This window comes from Patagioenas fasciata, chromosome 7 (assembly GCF_037038585.1).
Source record: "Patagioenas fasciata isolate bPatFas1 chromosome 7, bPatFas1.hap1, whole genome shotgun sequence".
Taxonomy (NCBI): domain Eukaryota; kingdom Metazoa; phylum Chordata; class Aves; order Columbiformes; family Columbidae; genus Patagioenas; species Patagioenas fasciata.
The window spans coordinates 16,882,352-16,897,886 of record NC_092526.1 but is presented as its reverse complement, the minus strand read 5'-3'; the positions used below and the strand labels follow the sequence as shown (position 1 = coordinate 16,897,886).

General features: G+C 53.4%; 1 protein-coding gene across 15 annotated transcripts in view; it reads left to right on the top strand.

Moving 5' to 3' along the window:
- The window catches only part of TNS1 (tensin 1), a 69,321-nt gene extending 54,165 nt beyond the window's left edge, over nt 1–15,156 (top strand). For 12 of the 15 annotated variants that reach the window (XM_071810897.1, XM_065840718.2, XM_065840715.2 and 9 more), the window contains 12 exons: nt 409–444; nt 3,570–3,744; nt 4,390–5,258; nt 6,588–6,674; nt 7,257–7,388; nt 7,810–7,902; nt 8,452–8,529; nt 8,632–8,703; nt 8,781–8,949; nt 9,199–9,267; nt 9,616–9,648; nt 10,688–15,156. In XM_071810897.1, coding sequence (XP_071666998.1) covers nt 409–444; nt 3,570–3,744; nt 4,390–5,258; nt 6,588–6,674; nt 7,257–7,388; nt 7,810–7,902; nt 8,452–8,529; nt 8,632–8,703; nt 8,781–8,949; nt 9,199–9,267; nt 9,616–9,648; nt 10,688–10,832 — 1,958 coding nt within the window. In that variant the 3' untranslated portion in view covers nt 10,833–15,156. The remainder of the gene's footprint in view (nt 1–408; nt 445–3,569; nt 3,745–4,389; nt 5,259–6,587; nt 6,675–7,256; nt 7,389–7,809; nt 7,903–8,451; nt 8,530–8,631; nt 8,704–8,780; nt 8,950–9,198; nt 9,268–9,615; nt 9,649–10,687) is intronic. The other 3 variants (XM_065840717.2, XM_065840720.2, XM_065840726.2) reach the window with 1 other exon arrangement.
- The last annotated feature ends 379 nt before the right edge of the window (nt 15,157–15,535 follow it).

The window sequence follows — 15,535 nt, the reverse complement described above, 5'->3', positions numbered from 1 at the left end:
TCCCCAAATCCTGGCTAACCTTGGCATGGCTTGGCTGAGCCCACCCAGGGACTCCCTTCTCCTTGTGCTCCCAAGGGCAAGCTGATACTTTCTTGGTGCTTGGTGGCTTTCCTGGAGCAGCCTTTTGTGGTGGCTCCCCACTGTTCCCTCTTCCCCACCTGAAACCAACTTCTTGGTGTTTGGACATCATCTCTGAGTTGTCCAGGTGGACCCTGGGGCTGTGTGAGGCCAGGGGCTGAGTTTGGGGTGCTGTGTTGGGGATTTGTGGGGCTCTCCTTTGCACTCTGTGTGCCTGTGCCCAAGTACGGCAAAGCTGCTTAACTCAGATTTCTCTTTTCTTTCTGTCTCACACCTCCCTTCTTCCTCCTCTCCCTGATCCCATCGCTCCCCTGCCCCTCCGTCTCTCAGAGCTAGAAGGGGAGGCGGGCGGTAGCTCTGAAGAAGGTAAGAAAGGCTTTTTCTCTGTCTCTTCTCTCCTAATGCTCGCTGTTGGGACTGTTGTTCAGAGCAGGCTCCCGCTGTTTGCGCCAGCAGCCTTCCCTTGCGCTGGCCCCTAGGGATGGAAGAGCCTGAGTCTTGCTGGTATCACTCCCTTTTGAGAAAGGAAATGTTGTGCTTTGTGTTGAGGTTGGCTCCCCCAATGTCCAAATTGGCGCTGGAGATCTGTCACGTTGGGTGGCGATCATCCATGGGGGCTGAGAGCTCTTTGTTGGTGCGTGGTATCCTCGCCAGTGGCATGCTGAGGATGCTGGCATCTCACGGCCAGCTTTGGACAAGCCTGGTGGGGGGCTGGGAGCAGCAGCCCCAGTTCTGGGCTCCTGCCCTCCCCTTCTGGCTTTGCCGCTGCTGTTCGGAGCGAAAATAAACCAAAGTGCAGCACAAAAGGTCACTAGGCGCAGAGGCCACCAGTGTGCTGCCGACTCAGCCGGCTGGACAGCAGTACAGTGCCGGCAGCCGGTGTGCATCCTCTGCTGAATGGGAGACTGCCAAAATTCCCCCCCGCCTCTCCCATCCCTGAACTGCACCTCCCCTGGGATGCTGAGGACTGGGCTGAGTTGGGACAGAAGCTGGAGGGTAGCTCTGCCGATGCTGGGGGGCACATCTCCCATGGGGATGGAGGCTTAGGGAGTGGCTGTGATTCCCTGGAGTGCTGCCTGCTATCTAATGGTTGTTGGGTGATTTTACTTTCTTCATTGATAAAACTTTGGGCCCTCAGGGCTGGGATGGGGAACTGTGTGGTCAGGATGGGTTTTGGGGAGAGGATATCTCTTCTCAGTGAATTTGCAATGCTTCCTGTGGCCCCAGGAGCCAGCATGTGATCATTGTGTAATATGGGAGAAAGTGTTTGCTTGAAGCAAATGTTCTGGTTCTGGTGTTTCAGCAATGACTTTTTGGATACATTAAAGGATGTCTGGAGATCCCGCTCTGGCCAGGCTGAGTAGTCACCACCAGCCTCTTGCCCTGCTTTAGTCCTTCCTCTTGCATAACATGATGCTTTTTTGGGGGACTGAATCTGCAGGGAGGTGTGTTTTGGCTTAACAAAGCTTTGGCTTAACACTCTCTGCACCAAGCCACAGGCTTCATAGGATCGCTGCCCCGCTGGGCTCTGCTCAGCTGCTCCTGGGACCGGGGGATGCTCTGGCAGCACGGGAGCTCGGGGCCTGGCTGCCACCTTTAGAACAGCCCGGCAGTCGCAGTGCTGGGGATTTCTGGCTGGAGCAGAGCCCTGCTTGGATTCGGGATTCCCGAATGACTGCTCACTCCCTGGTGACTCAAGGGCTGTCTATTCTCCCACTGTCTTCCCATCTCCGGAGCCTCTTAAAAAAACCCACTAGGATGAAAGATCTGAATTTTTTTTTTTTTTTACCTAAAAAAGCCTTGATTGAAACTTCTTAGTTTTTTTTTTTTTCTTTCTTTTTTCCTCATATTGAGCCAAACAAATGGAACACATTGGTGTGGCACACAGTGTGCTCCCCTGTGGGCTGTCCCCTTCCCTCAGCCCCTGGCTCCTACTTCCATCCAGCCCCCACCTTTGCAGGAGGGCCTGGTATCTTCGCAACCATTTGTTCTTAACCTCTTGCAGGCTGACTCATATGTACTGTCTGGCTAATTTTAGTCAGGGGTGGGGAGCTGGGGGAGAAAAGTGAGTAGCTGTGAAATTAATTTAATTACATAAGCAATGATGAGTTTCTTGCAGCTGCCCTGGGCATCTCCCTGGGCAGTGCCACGTCCCTGTCACTCAGAGCTGGTACTGCCTCAGATGCTGGTACTCAGCCTGTGTTGAGGTTATTGGTCTGGTTTGGCTCATATCTTCCCTTGCGGGATGAGCAGGGCACGGCAGGGAGATCAGCCCGAGGCATGGATGGTTCTTTCCATGTCTTCAGGTGAATGGCCATGGAGACACTAGAGAGGAAGGAGGAGGACCAACAACAGTCTTTCTCCTTGCAACCCCCTGGTCCAACACTGAACACAGAGCTATGCATTGGCATTGCTGATTGTGAGCAGGCTGGCTTGCTGGTAGGCTTAGCTGAAGCTTGTCTGTTATGACTAATGATAATAATAATGTTTGTCATGCTAATTACTCCTATGGAGCCGCCTCAGGCATGACCAGCCTGGAGCCAGGGACCTGCACGGGTGCCTTAGCATTTGACGCCAGTGGGTCTTGCTTAGGGTGTTGTTCCCCAGCATGAAGGCAGTCGGTGGCACGTGCCAGCCCACATGTGACATGGCTGCTGGGGCATAGGGCGACGGGGCTGAAGCTGCAGCCCCTTTGCCTGTCACAGCTTTTGGGAGAAGCTGGGGATTTCAGGAGGCTATCGTAGGGATAGGAACTAGCCTGGATGGAGCAGGAGGCAGAGGGGAAAGGGAGGAGAGAGGGCTGGGACTGGCGGCTGCCTTCGCTGGTGATGGTGAGCCCAGCCCACTGCTCCTGACGCGGGATAGCTCGGCGGCTCCAAAGGAAAATTACTTTTCTTGGTCATGCTTGTGGGCTCCTGTTTCAAGCCAGGCTGGAAATGAGAGTGTTGGATACTGCAGTGGAAGTAGCTGGAGCTGCTCTCTGGTCTGTTGCTGGAGATGGTGAGGTGGAGATGCAGAGGTGGGCTGCACGGGGCAGAGACCACCAGGCATCATCGTCAGTCCCACATGAGTCAGCGCAGGCTGGGTAGAGTCATGGCTCTATTTTTAGGGGCTGGGGATGAGCAGGGAGCACGACGTGTGCTTTGTGGCATCATGGGCGGGGAGGGACGCTGACTCAGAGCTGGGTGGAGTGGCCGTGGCACTGGAAGGGACCACGGTCCCATGTGCTCTAGTCGCCTTGGGGAAAAGATTAGGCACTACCCCCCTCCCCATGCCCTGGCTTTGGATCTTCAGCACCCATTGGAGCAACCTAAAGGCCCAGGTGAGCCAGATGTGTTTTTCCACATCCCCTGTGGGAAAAGGGTTGAGAGAAATATGCAGCTGGAGGAGCTCAGCTCAAACACCTTCACTGTCTGAAATGAGGATACTGGGAAGGGCATGGCCCTCTGCCCATGGGAGCTGTGGGCTCATCTTTTTCTCTTTTGCTGCAGAACCCAGGAGCTATGTCGAGTCGGTGGCCCGCACGGCCACAACAGGCAGGGGAGGGACCCTGCCTGCCGCCCAGCCCGGGGGCCCCGAGGTGCCCACCAGGAATGGCACCTTTGCCAACTCCTTCACTGCCCCCAGCCCCGTCTCTACCAGCAGCCCCATTCACAGCATGGATGGGTAAGGCAGTGGGTGAAGGTCTGGGTGGCTGGTGGGGCTGGGGCTGAAATTTGAACTTTGAAATTGCCTTTGCAAGGACCCCCGTCTCCCTGCGCAGAGTTTAGGGGTCCTGGCTAACTGTGTGGCTCACTGCCCTGAGGACACAAAGCTGAGTCACTGGTGGTCACTGGTGGTCACTGGTCCTCAGCAGCATCTTGCTGGCAACCCAGCCCTTGGGGTGGGAGGAGGTATGGGTTCTGTGCTAACCCCTAGCCCTGAGTTGGGCTGAGCACTAGTGCCCTGTGGTGCAGTGGAGCCATCATCCCTGTTCCCTCTCCACCCTGCCCATTGGGTGTCCTGCACCAGCTCACCTGGTGAGGCTGGCAGGGAGGAATGAACACGGCATTTTGCTGGGAGAGGAGCTGGAAAATGCTCTGATCTCACAGTAAGTCATATTTTGAGAGGGAATTTGGATGCGTGGGGGAACTAAAGCTGCCATCAGTTGCTTTTATGCAGCTGGCAGGACCCATCCCTCTGTCGGTTCTGAGCAACCAAGCAGCTGTCTGGCACTGTGCCTCGGTTGCCCTGTGCACCACTCACAGGAAGGTGCCAGTCAGCAGCAGGAACAAGTGATGGTGCTGAATCCTCCTTCTCATCTCTCCTCAGGGCCTCTCTCCACAGCTACCCGTCAGAGGGCAGCCCCCACGGCACACTTACGCCTCCCCACGCCTTGGCTGAGCCTGTTTACCGGTCGCCTGTTGGCTCGCAGATGCCATCTGCTCACAGCAGCTACCAAAACTCGTCTCCATCTTCCCTTACAATGATCCAAGGTGGGGTCCCAGGCTCAGCATATACCAGCCCCGACTACCCTGATAGCCGAGCTGGCCTCCAGCCGGACCTCCAAGCTCGACCACAGCCGCAGGTCAGTGTGGCGGGGGCCCATGTCCTGCCAGGGAGCCCCCGCACCCTGCACCGGACAGTGGCTACCAACACGCCACCCAGCCCTGGCTTTGGGCGAAGAGCTGTCAACCCCAGCATGAGCGGTGCTCCCGGCAGCCCTGGGCTGGGGAGGCACGCCGTGGCGGCCCACGGCAACCTGGTGGCCCCACCGGGGAGCCCCAGCCTGGTCAGGCATCAAGTTGCAACAGCTGTCCCACCTGGCAGCCCCCTGTACGGCTACCCCAGCCCGGAGGAGAGGCACCCAACACTGTCTCGGCAGAGCAGCTCCTCTGGCTACCAGCCTCCCTCCACGCCGTCCTTCCCTGTCTCGCCGGCATACTACCCTGGCACGAGCACACCGCACTCCTCCTCCCCAGACTCGGCTGCCTACCACCAGGGCAGCCCCACACCACAGCCCGCGCTGCCTGAGAAGCGGCGCATATCGACAGGGGACCGCTCCAACAGCCTGCCCAACTATGCCACCATCAATGGCAAGGCGTCCTCGCCCCTCTCCAGCGGCATGTCCAGCCCCAGCGGTGGGAGCACCGTCACCTTCTCCCACACGCTGCCAGACTTCTCCAAGTTCTCCATGCCAGGTAAAGGGTGCTGTTGGAGGTCCCCATGTTCCTCTGCTCAAGGCTCCCCCCTCCACCTCCTCACTGTCTGGCAGGGAAGGAGTTTGCAGCCACGTCCTGATTTACCCCTCCTGCCCATCCTCAAACTGGTAACACTGCCGGGGCTCCAGCCATTTCCTGCACTTTCTGGTAAATCCAAACAGGAAAAGCACTGACCCGGCATGGTGTAAGCAGTACCCAGAGTTGTGTACAGGGAGATCAAAGCACCCGGAGGCAGCTTTTCTCTGCCGTGGGGATGTGCTGACCTCCTGGCCCCGTTCTCAGTGGGTTTTACCCTGTCAAGACCCTGCTGCGGTGCTGCCTCCTTGTTTCAAATGATGTGTTGTGCCCTGGGTGTCGCCATGCCTGGAACGCCTTCACTGGTTTCCATTACGGGACACCTTAGTGACGCCAAGATTGGGCTGATAGGACGAGGGGAATAAAGCCGTGGGGCAGCGGTGGCTCTGGCTGCCTGGCCGGTTTTGCTACTGAGTGCACAGCCCTTTGTGGGCAGGCTGGCGCCCACCCCGGCCTTGTGACCCACCATGGCTGGGACCTTTCCCAGCTGGGAAGCACAAGCAGTTAAAAACCATAACAATTAACAAGTGGGCTGGGGAGGGGAGTAAGCCTCCCACCTCTCTGAAGGTGACTAGATTGCAGAGGGCTGATAACACGTCTCCAGCAGTGATGCTATCCGTCCTGCTGGGTTGTTTGCTCAGTTGTCTTTGAAAAGCAGGTGGCTGGAAACATTACCCAAGTAAAGCTGTGGCTTCATGGCTGGAGGACCGGCTCCCATTGAGGCCATCCCACTGGTGGGCATCAAGTTAGGCAGGGTGGGGCTGGGGGCTGTGTTCCTTGGGGAGCACAGTTCCTCTGCATGGAGCAAAGATAAGGGAAATAACTTATTTTTATGATAGATGAGCCAAAGCTTGAACAGTGAAGGTCCTCTGAAGTTGAGGGATCTCTCCGCCACACTCTGGACATATCTCTTTCTTTCAACAGCTTTCATTTCACCTGGCCAACTCCCTTTTAAATGATGAATTCCCATTTTGTGTTGGCTTGTGTGGCAAGGGGGCTCATCCCACACACAGCCCTTTGAGAGCCCTTGTGCCTGGGTTTAGCTTTAGATACCCAGCAGCCCCCTCAGCTCCAGGTGATGGTCAGTCTGCCTGGGTTTGGAGGATAGGGTTGTGGTTGGGGCTGAGAAGAGGAGGAAGTCTTATTGCTTTAGCCAGATTTGCTAAAAGCTCACGTGGAGTTTCAGATGCAGCATCTTAACTTTTTTCTTGTCTTCACTTTCCTTCTTGGCAGATATTAGCCCCGAGACTCGTGCCAATGTCAAGTTTGTGCAAGACACTTCCAAGTACTGGTACAAACCGGAGATCTCCAGGGAGCAGGGTGGGTACATGACGCAGGGAGAAGGATATGATCAAGTGAGCCATGGTCAGGGTTGAAGGTGGATTGCGGATACTCAGACCATGGCAGAGCGGGGGTTGCAGCCCAGCTCAGCTGCAGGTTTGCATAATGTGGGCTCCCCAAACCTTCCTCTTGGTGGAGGAACACTGGTCCCCACAACATGCAGTGGATCTATGCAGTTTGGGGTGCAAAGCACCCAAATCTTGAGTTGAGAGAGCTCAGAGGGGTCTTGGAGACATGACTAAAATAAGAAGCGAGAACAAGGAGGGGACAAGGTGCCTTCGGGTCAGGGTCACAGCATTTGTCCCCTGATCCCTGCCTGCTCTCCAGTGCTCAGTTGCGCAGAGATGGGCTGGGTGGGAATGGATGCTCTGAGTTGCCCATGCAAGGGCAGTGGAGTCTGGGAGGAGGTGAGCCCCTGCCTGGTTCCAGATCCCCTCAAGAACTCCACCCAGATATGCAGATGAGTGATGACACCCCATCCCAACCCACACACCTGGTGGTTTTGGAGGGCTCATTGGCTCTCATCGTGCCAGCTCTGAGGTCTTCCTTCTTCTCCTGCAGCCATTGCACTGCTGAAGGACAGGGAGCCGGGGGCTTTCATAATTCGAGACAGCCACTCCTTCCGCGGAGCCTATGGCCTCGCCATGAAAGTAGCTTCTCCGCCTCCCACCGTCATGCAGCAGAACAAGAAAGGTATTGTGCTCTCTTCTCCATCCCACGCTTGCATCGTTTGGCCAGGGTGAGCGGGCAGCCGGGTTTGCTGTGCTGGTCGTGCCCTTGGGTATGTGCTGATGTGGCAGGATCCCTCCCTCCCAGCTGTCTCCTCACAGGGCACAGGGAAGTACCAGACACCCTCTGCTCTGAGTAGTGGAGGGCTCAGGGACAGCTGCATCTCGGGATTTGGCATGGTGACATTGGCACAACCTGCCACCCTGCCAGCACCCTGGGGGAGCCTGGATTGGAGTCAACTCTGTGCAAAGGCCTGGGTTTGGGAAGGGTGTGTGGGCTGGCAGGGACCCCTCCCTTGAGCTGGAGCGCTGGTTTCCACATGGGACTGCAGAGTGGGAGGAGGAGTGGGATGGCTCTGATGTGAGAATGTCCCGTCTCTTCTTAGGAGACATCACCAACGAGCTGGTGAGGCACTTCCTCATTGAGACCAGCCCACGGGGTGTGAAACTAAAAGGATGCGCCAACGAGCCCTATTTTGGTGAGTGCCCCCAGTGTGATTCCTGTGTGTGGGGTTGGGTTTGGAAAGCCTTGCCTTTGCTGGACTATCAAAACAGACTATCTGGGAGACCCCCCATCACTGTTACTGCCTCTTGTCTCTGCACAACTGACTCCTGTGAGCATTTGGAGTCTCTGGGGCCGTGCACATTCATGAGTGTACACAAATGTGTGTATATACAAAGGTATGTATCTTCCTGCACACACATGTAGGACAAATGATGCTGCTGGGCAGGGTGGAGGGCAAGGTCTCCCCTTGTTCCATTTTTCCCATGGTTAAAGTGCTCTGAGGTGCTGCATGAGGATGTCTGCCCCATTTGTTGCTCCTAAGGTGGCCCTGGCATCTCTGCCACTTCTCTGAGCCCTCCATGGTCATGGTGGTTTCAGCAAGAGGAAATGCCACATATGGCAGTAGGACCAGTGAAGAAACCCACCAAAAAGCCTGTTCCCATCCACCTGGAGCAACAATGATCTACCACCAGGGAAACCCATGTCCCCAGCCCTACTCTGACCATCGCCCCTCTCTCCCCAGGCTGCCTCTCGGCTCTGGTGTACCAGCACTCCATCATGCCCTTGGCCCTGCCCTGCAAGCTCGTCATTCCTGACCGAGGTAAGAGCCAGGACCAGAAGGGAATGTATCTGCCCCAACAGCCTGCAGGGATGGGGTGGATTTCCAAGCAGGGAGCAGCAGTAACTGTTGCATGTCTTCTAGATCCCATGGAGGAAAAGAAAGACAACACATCGGCCACCAACTCGGCCACGGACCTCCTCAAACAGGGTGCAGGTGAGTAGGGGGGGCTGTTGCGGAGTGAATGTGGCCAGAGTAGTGGCTGACCCCACGCCTGATGTCTCCTTTTCCAGCCTGCAATGTCCTCTTCATCAACTCTGTGGAGATGGAGTCACTGACGGGCCCCCAGGCCATCGCAAAGGCTGTCGCTGAGACACTGGTGGCTGATCCCACACCCACCGCTACCATTGTCCACTTCAAAGTCTCTGCACAAGGCATCACCTTAACCGACAACCAGAGAAAGTAAGAGCCCTCATGGCCATGTCCCTGGGTCCCCAAAGTCAACAGGGCTGTGATCCAGGGAGTGTGTGGCTGAAGGATGTCCCTTGGGCGCCATGAACCTGGTCATGGGCAGGGCTGGGCTTTGTCCTTGACTCCTGGAGCATCCTAGGGGGAGACCCATGGGAGTGTCCCCTATGTCAGTGGGGCTGGGCTGTGGTGAGGCAGTGGTGAGGGCTCTCTGGCCATAATGCTCCCTGCCATGTCTTTCAGATTGTTCTTCCGACGACACTACCCCCTCAACACTGTCACCTTCTGCGACCTGGACCCCCAGGAACGAAAGTGAGTGCCGTAACCTGGGGGAGCAAGTGTTTCCTGCCCCTTTCCCTCCCTGACTCTCCTGGGCTGCTTGGAGAAGGGTCTTTGCTTCCTTTGTCCTCCTTACTCCTGTGGAGGGCACGGATGAAGGGTCCCCTTGGATACCGTGGGGCAACATCAGCTTCTCCTGGTGACTTCTTGGTATCTCCAAGCATGCTGGGGGAGAGGAGTGTCATGTTTTTCTTCCATAGAATCAAGCCTGTGCAAAGCCAGGCTGGCCCTCCATTGTTGTTGCCGTGGCCCCCATCCCATCCCCATCTCTCTGTAGGGTGCAGGAGGCACTATTCCTCACACCTTCTCTTCTTCTTGCAGGTGGACTAAAACTGATGGCAGTGGCCCAGCCAAGTAAGTACTTTCTGTGCTCGATTTCCTCCCAGCTTCTGTCGGGGTGGCTCCTGCTTGTGTTTGAGCATTGGCTGGGAGATACCCCATACAGGGCAGCGTGAGATGGGCTCAGCTCCTTGCTGCAGGAACCAAGCCATGTGGCCATGGTTCTGGGTACTCAGGAAGCACCTTTCAGCCCCAAATTTCTGGTCAGAGTAGGCATGGCCCTGGCTGAACTGGCCTTACTGGAAACTGAATGGAGTCAGTGAGAGGCAGCTCATGGAGCAGAGCTGGGGGTTATGCTGAGGGTATGTGAGCCACCAGCCAGCCCTTCCCCTTTCTCCTGTCCTCCCTGTCCTGACCCCCAGGAGTGCAGAGCTGCTGGCTGAGCCCATTTCCAGGGGTCAGTTCCCACTAATTTTAGCCATTGTGTTAGCAGAGGGTTTTTTATTAGGATGTCCAGCTGCTGGGATATTTTGCTTCTCCAATTAGAAATGCCACGGCCTGGACCTGTCTCACATTCTGTTCCCCCATATTTATAACTTGAGTTTGCATGTTCTAATTAAAAAAAAAAAAAAGGAACATTTTATTTATCAGACAAGAGACAGACAGAAATAACTGCATGGTGTTACCCAGTGCCCCATGTCCCCGCATGGCCTTCCCAATGTTATGGGATCTCTCACACAGGGTCTACCCTGATGCTCAGCCCATCATATCTCTGTGGTTTCAGTGGTCATTGCCCAAAATGAGGCAGTGTTGTGATCGTCTGGAAGGTCTCTTCCTCGGAACAATCCAGGGAAGGGTGGCAGGGATGGTCAGAGGAATGGAGGTTTGGCCAAGAGATGATGGAAATGCAGTGCTGGTCTTGAAAGAAACTGCAGCAAAGGGAAGAGTAGACTAGTTTTCATGCAGACTGGTTGTGATGTTTCCCTCTGCGCAATGTGAGGTGGATGTTAAAGAATGAGAGGTGGACAAGACCATGCTGGAAGAGGGTTGTGGTGTTCCTTGTGTGAGCAACGCTGTCAAATCTCACTGAGCCTCTCACCTTCTCCCCACCCAGGCTCTTTGGCTTTGTGGCCAGGAAGCAAGGGAGCACCACAGACAATGTCTGCCACCTCTTTGCTGAGCTGGACCCGGACCAGCCAGCTGCAGCCATCGTCAACTTTGTATCCAGGGTCATGCTTGGCTCCGGCCAGAAAAGATGAGCCGGTGCTTGCAGGTGATTCTTGAATTTTGGAGAAGGACTTGGAGCTGATCCGAGAAGGAGTGTGAGGAAGTGCATTGTGGGAGAGGGAAGTGAATCGGGGGGGAAAAGGGTTGGAATTTTGGAGGAAAACAGCAAACAACAAACAAAACCCCTATGAAACCCTTAAGAACTCAACACAAGTCAAACACACACATAGAGGAACCAAAACCACGCACCTACATAAGAGAGCCACAAAATTGTGTCAGACGGGATGCATGATGTCTCAGCACAGGGACGGAGACCAAAGAGAAGGCAGTAGCAGGAGGTGTTCCCAGCTTTCAGCATCACAGTCCTGAGTTATGACATCCACTTGGGACCAAACGTGGGACCATGACTGGTGTTTTCCACCTGGAAAAAAAAAAAGAGACAACCAGCAAAACCCATGGAAGAAGCTCCATCCCATCAACTCCATCAGTGAATGTCTGCTGCATGTTTGAAACAACCCATAGGTGATAGCGTGGGCTGGGCCTGCAGGACAGTGGAGGAGATGCCCTTGGAAACCTCCTCTTGCATGGCTACAGTGGAGGGTCCTCGCTGGCCCCCACACTTCTCCCAAAACCTGCTGGCTGCCTGGTGACTTGCTAGGGTTTTTGGGGGGCTTAGTCCTGAGCCCTCCCATCTCCAGGGAGCTTGGCCATGGGCTGACCTCCATTGCTGACCCAGAGCCCAGCTCTGGTCACAGGTGAGCAGCTGTGAGTCCACCCAGATAGGAGGGTCATGGCATTTCCCCACCTCCCTAGGGGTGCTTTGGTGCCCTATAGCTCTCGGGGAGGTGTGTGTGGGGGCTCCTGCTGCTCCTGGGGAAGGCAGGACCCTCCCTGGGAACCTCCTGAGAGGATGCAGAAATTAACCTCCTCTCCCATCTTCCCCTTTTCCCTCCCATCGCTAGTCCTCTTTGGCAATTTTCTCCTGCAGCCTGTCACATGCTCTCTTAACACAGAAACCAAAACAAAACAGAAGGGAAAGAAAAACATTGTAATAATAATAATAATAATTATTATAATAATAGCGGATGCTGGCACAGGTGAGTTCCCTGTGCGAAGCAGCAGACCCGTGGCTACCCCTGTCTTGCTCTTCAGAGACAAGCAAGTGGTTTTTAAATTGCATGGACGTTCAAGTTGCACGAAAGGCGAATGACTACAAGTAACTCAGGCGCTTTTTTCTCCTTTTGTTTTGGAGGCCACGTTAAAAAAAAAATAGATAAGGAAGAAAGTTAAAAGCAAAATAAAAGAAAAAAAAAAAGGACCTGCGGTCGCTGGGCAACTTCGGCTCAGTGGGGAGGTAATAGGTCCTCTGAGAGCCACCCTGCTCAGCATGCGTATACCCCCAAAACTGGCTGGCTGGAGGCTCACCCTCCCCCGAATGCACCATAGTTTTGCAGTGACTTTGGTGCTGTCGCCTTTTCCCTTTGCTTCGGGAGGTGTGGAGGGCCAGCTGGGGGCTGAGAGGAGCGAAGGGCCCCCCATGCTGCTGCAACAGCGGGGGATCATGATTCGGGGACAGCAGGTGGAGGTTCCAGCTCTGTGGTGCTGTGGGAGGGCAGAGGATGCCTTAGGTCATACGTGCAGGTTTGGGGTGGGGGGAATGGTCATTGCTGAGCCCTCTGCTGTGTATATCCCCCTGAGAGCCTTCTGGGAGAAGTTTTCAGTGCAAAGTGGCCCAGATACTCTACTGGGGGCAAAAATGAGAAACATAGCACTGCAGCCCCCCCGGAAAGCTTGCCTCCCTTGGACTGCCTTTGCCTTGATAGCTATAATATATGTATGAGCTATACTGACAAAATACTGTAAGCTAACAAAATTCTAAGGAGGAAAAAAGGTTAAATTTACACTCAAAAAATATTTATTTTTGCCATATCGCTTTATGCATATCATATCTCCCCCATTATATCTGCCTGCCCCCCCTTCCCCTGCCCTGGGGAAACACCTTCATGTTAAAAGAAAATGCAGAGCAAGGAAAAATGCAGATGGGGGAAGAGATGCAGGGGTCCCCCGTGTTGGGGCAGCGCGTGTGTGTGCCCGGTGTGCGTGTGTGTGTGTGTGCGCGTGTGCGTGGGGGAGCTGCGTGGGCGCCCGGAGGGGCTGGCACGGCTGGAGGCTGTACTGATGTGTGAAAGGATGCATAGCAAGGAGTTGGTTGTGAGATGGTGGCAGGACAGGAGGTTCTAGGGGGGCTTCCCCCCTCCCTGGCCGCACAGATGCAGAGACTTTTTCATTTTTGTTGTTTCCAAAAAGCAATTCCCTCCTTCTGCGAAATTCAAGCGAGATGAGAGATGATCTCACCTGTAATCTCCTCACCCTGCCGCTTACCAATTAGAGAAAACACTGTGTTTATAGATATATAAAAATATATTTTTGAAAGCCTCTATTTTTCAGACTCGGTTTTCTCACTGCTAAGAAAAGAGATGATAATAATGTAATTTTATTTTAATCTGCTGCCTCGGAAAACGGTGCTTGAAACTCCCATTCCTCTTTTTCTCCCTGTACAAATGAAGCAGATCTAAGCACCCCAGAGGTGCTGTGTAGAAGCCAACCCCAGCAGATACGTGCCGACAGCATCACACCTGCTTTGGGCCGCGAGCCGCACATGGCTTCCCCACTAACCTGCTAGATGGAGATAAAGACCATATCCAAATCCTGAACACTAACAAAATTGTCTGATGATTATTATTTTTTTTTAACAGAGCTAATCACCTTCCAATGATGTAGCCAGGTGTTTGTCAGCTCCCTTTAATGGCACTTTTTTTCTTTTGTCTCCTTTTTAAAGTTACAGTTTTAGATGTAACTACCCTTTCTGTCCCCAGGAGAGACCGTCAGCTGGCATTGAGGATCACCCAGCTCCTGGGGCTGGCGGGGACCCAGTGTTGATATTTTTTCCTTATGAAAGGGACAGAAAATACTCTTTATTTTTATTCTTTGGTTTTTAAATGCAGTCATGGTATTTGAGATTTGAGCTTGCACGAGTTAAGCCCAGCATATGTTTCGTTGTAATCACACTGCCGTTGTCAGCAGCCGGATGGTATCTCTCTCTCACACAAACACACACACAGACACATCCCTTCTTCCTGCACAAAGAACTGCATATATTCTTGCCAAAGATATCCTTAAAAACGCACTTTTCCCCACATATATAGATATATATATAGATTTTTTTTTTTGCGTGTGTAAATTTATTGTACGTGCCCTTTTTGTGTTGAATTGTTCTTCAGAGGAGCCTCTTCCCACCCATCCTCCCTTTGCTGTCAGTGTTGCTATTTGTTGGGAAACGCTCCTTGGGGGGGGTTGCTTGCTCCCTGTCCCAAATGGTAGCACCTGCAAGGTGGAAAATGTGGGGATCCCGTTCAATGGGGCTGCCTCTGGCTCTGCCCCCCAAGAGGTGTTTTGGGGGATGATCCATGTTATCATCTTCTGATGGGATGCACCCATCTCACGGTCTTGGCCAGGCCCCCCATTGCCAGTGGAGATGGGAGCTTAAGGGTTTAAGCAAATAAATGGAGCGAAGTTTGGGATTGCTCAGGATGCAACATTTGCTGTCTGCCTCCTGGTCAAACCACACAGGGAAAACAAACCAGGTAGGGAGAAAAACCCAACCCAGCCTCCAGGCATCGCTTTTCCAGTGAGTTCAACCGCCTGAACAAAAGTGCGAAGAAAATCCCCACCCAGCAGGTTGGGTGGGTGAAGAAACCAGTTGCCCCAAAAACCCCAGACAGGAGCATCAACAAAAGGCAACCCTTCCCAAGGAGCAGGCAGGAGGATCAGACAGCAAAGGAGCCCGCAGGGGCTTGTTTCATTTCATTCGTTTGTTTTGCAAATTGTGAGGTTGGTTTGGGGTTACTCTTTTTTTTTTTTTTTTTCTTTTCCTTAAAAAGGAAAGGAAAAAAAAGAAATAAAGGAAGCAACCTGATGTTTCTGTTGGCAGATCATGTGCCGCCGTGTTACGCGTGGTTTTTTTGTTGTTGTTGTCTTTGTTACTTTGGGAATGTTACAGATTTATTTGCTAATCAGTGTTAATGAACAGTTTCAAACTTTTAGACTTGCCCATTTCTGTGTATTTATATAGATGGAAAAAGAATACGTTATATTTTGTATCTTTGTGCCCATAATGTCGCGCGTGTAAGGATGACTTTGGTTGTACCGTGTCCTTGTGTGAATGTGACTCCGCTGTTGTCTTCCTGTTGTACAGACGTTGGATTCTTTGCTGTTCATTGTATGGCCTTATAAAGTGGTAAAAACAACAAAAAAACCCCATCAGTTATATAAAATATACTGTTGCTTGGAATGCCAGCTTGGTGTCTGGATTGTTGGAAGTGTATCTTGAAATTTAAGGGAGCACAGGAATAAATGCTCTGTTCTTTTTGCACAGGGGGGAAAAAAAGAAAAAAGAAAAACCCGTAAGCCCCGGTGGGTGCTGTGTTTTCTCTGGGCTGTTGTTCCCCCTGTTCTCGGCAGCAGATTGGGGCCCCAGGACAGCCGGTGGGCGTGGGAAGCAGGGGTTGTGCTGCTGCTTGTCATCCTCCAGCCGCAGCTTGTGTTCACCAGATGCTTGCTAACCAGACAGCCCCAAAACTTCCTACGTGGATCCAGCTCGGGCTTTTGTTAACCAGGAGGGATCTCTCTGGCTTGCCTTGCAGACATTAGGTGCTCTTCAGATTCTGTTGCTTTC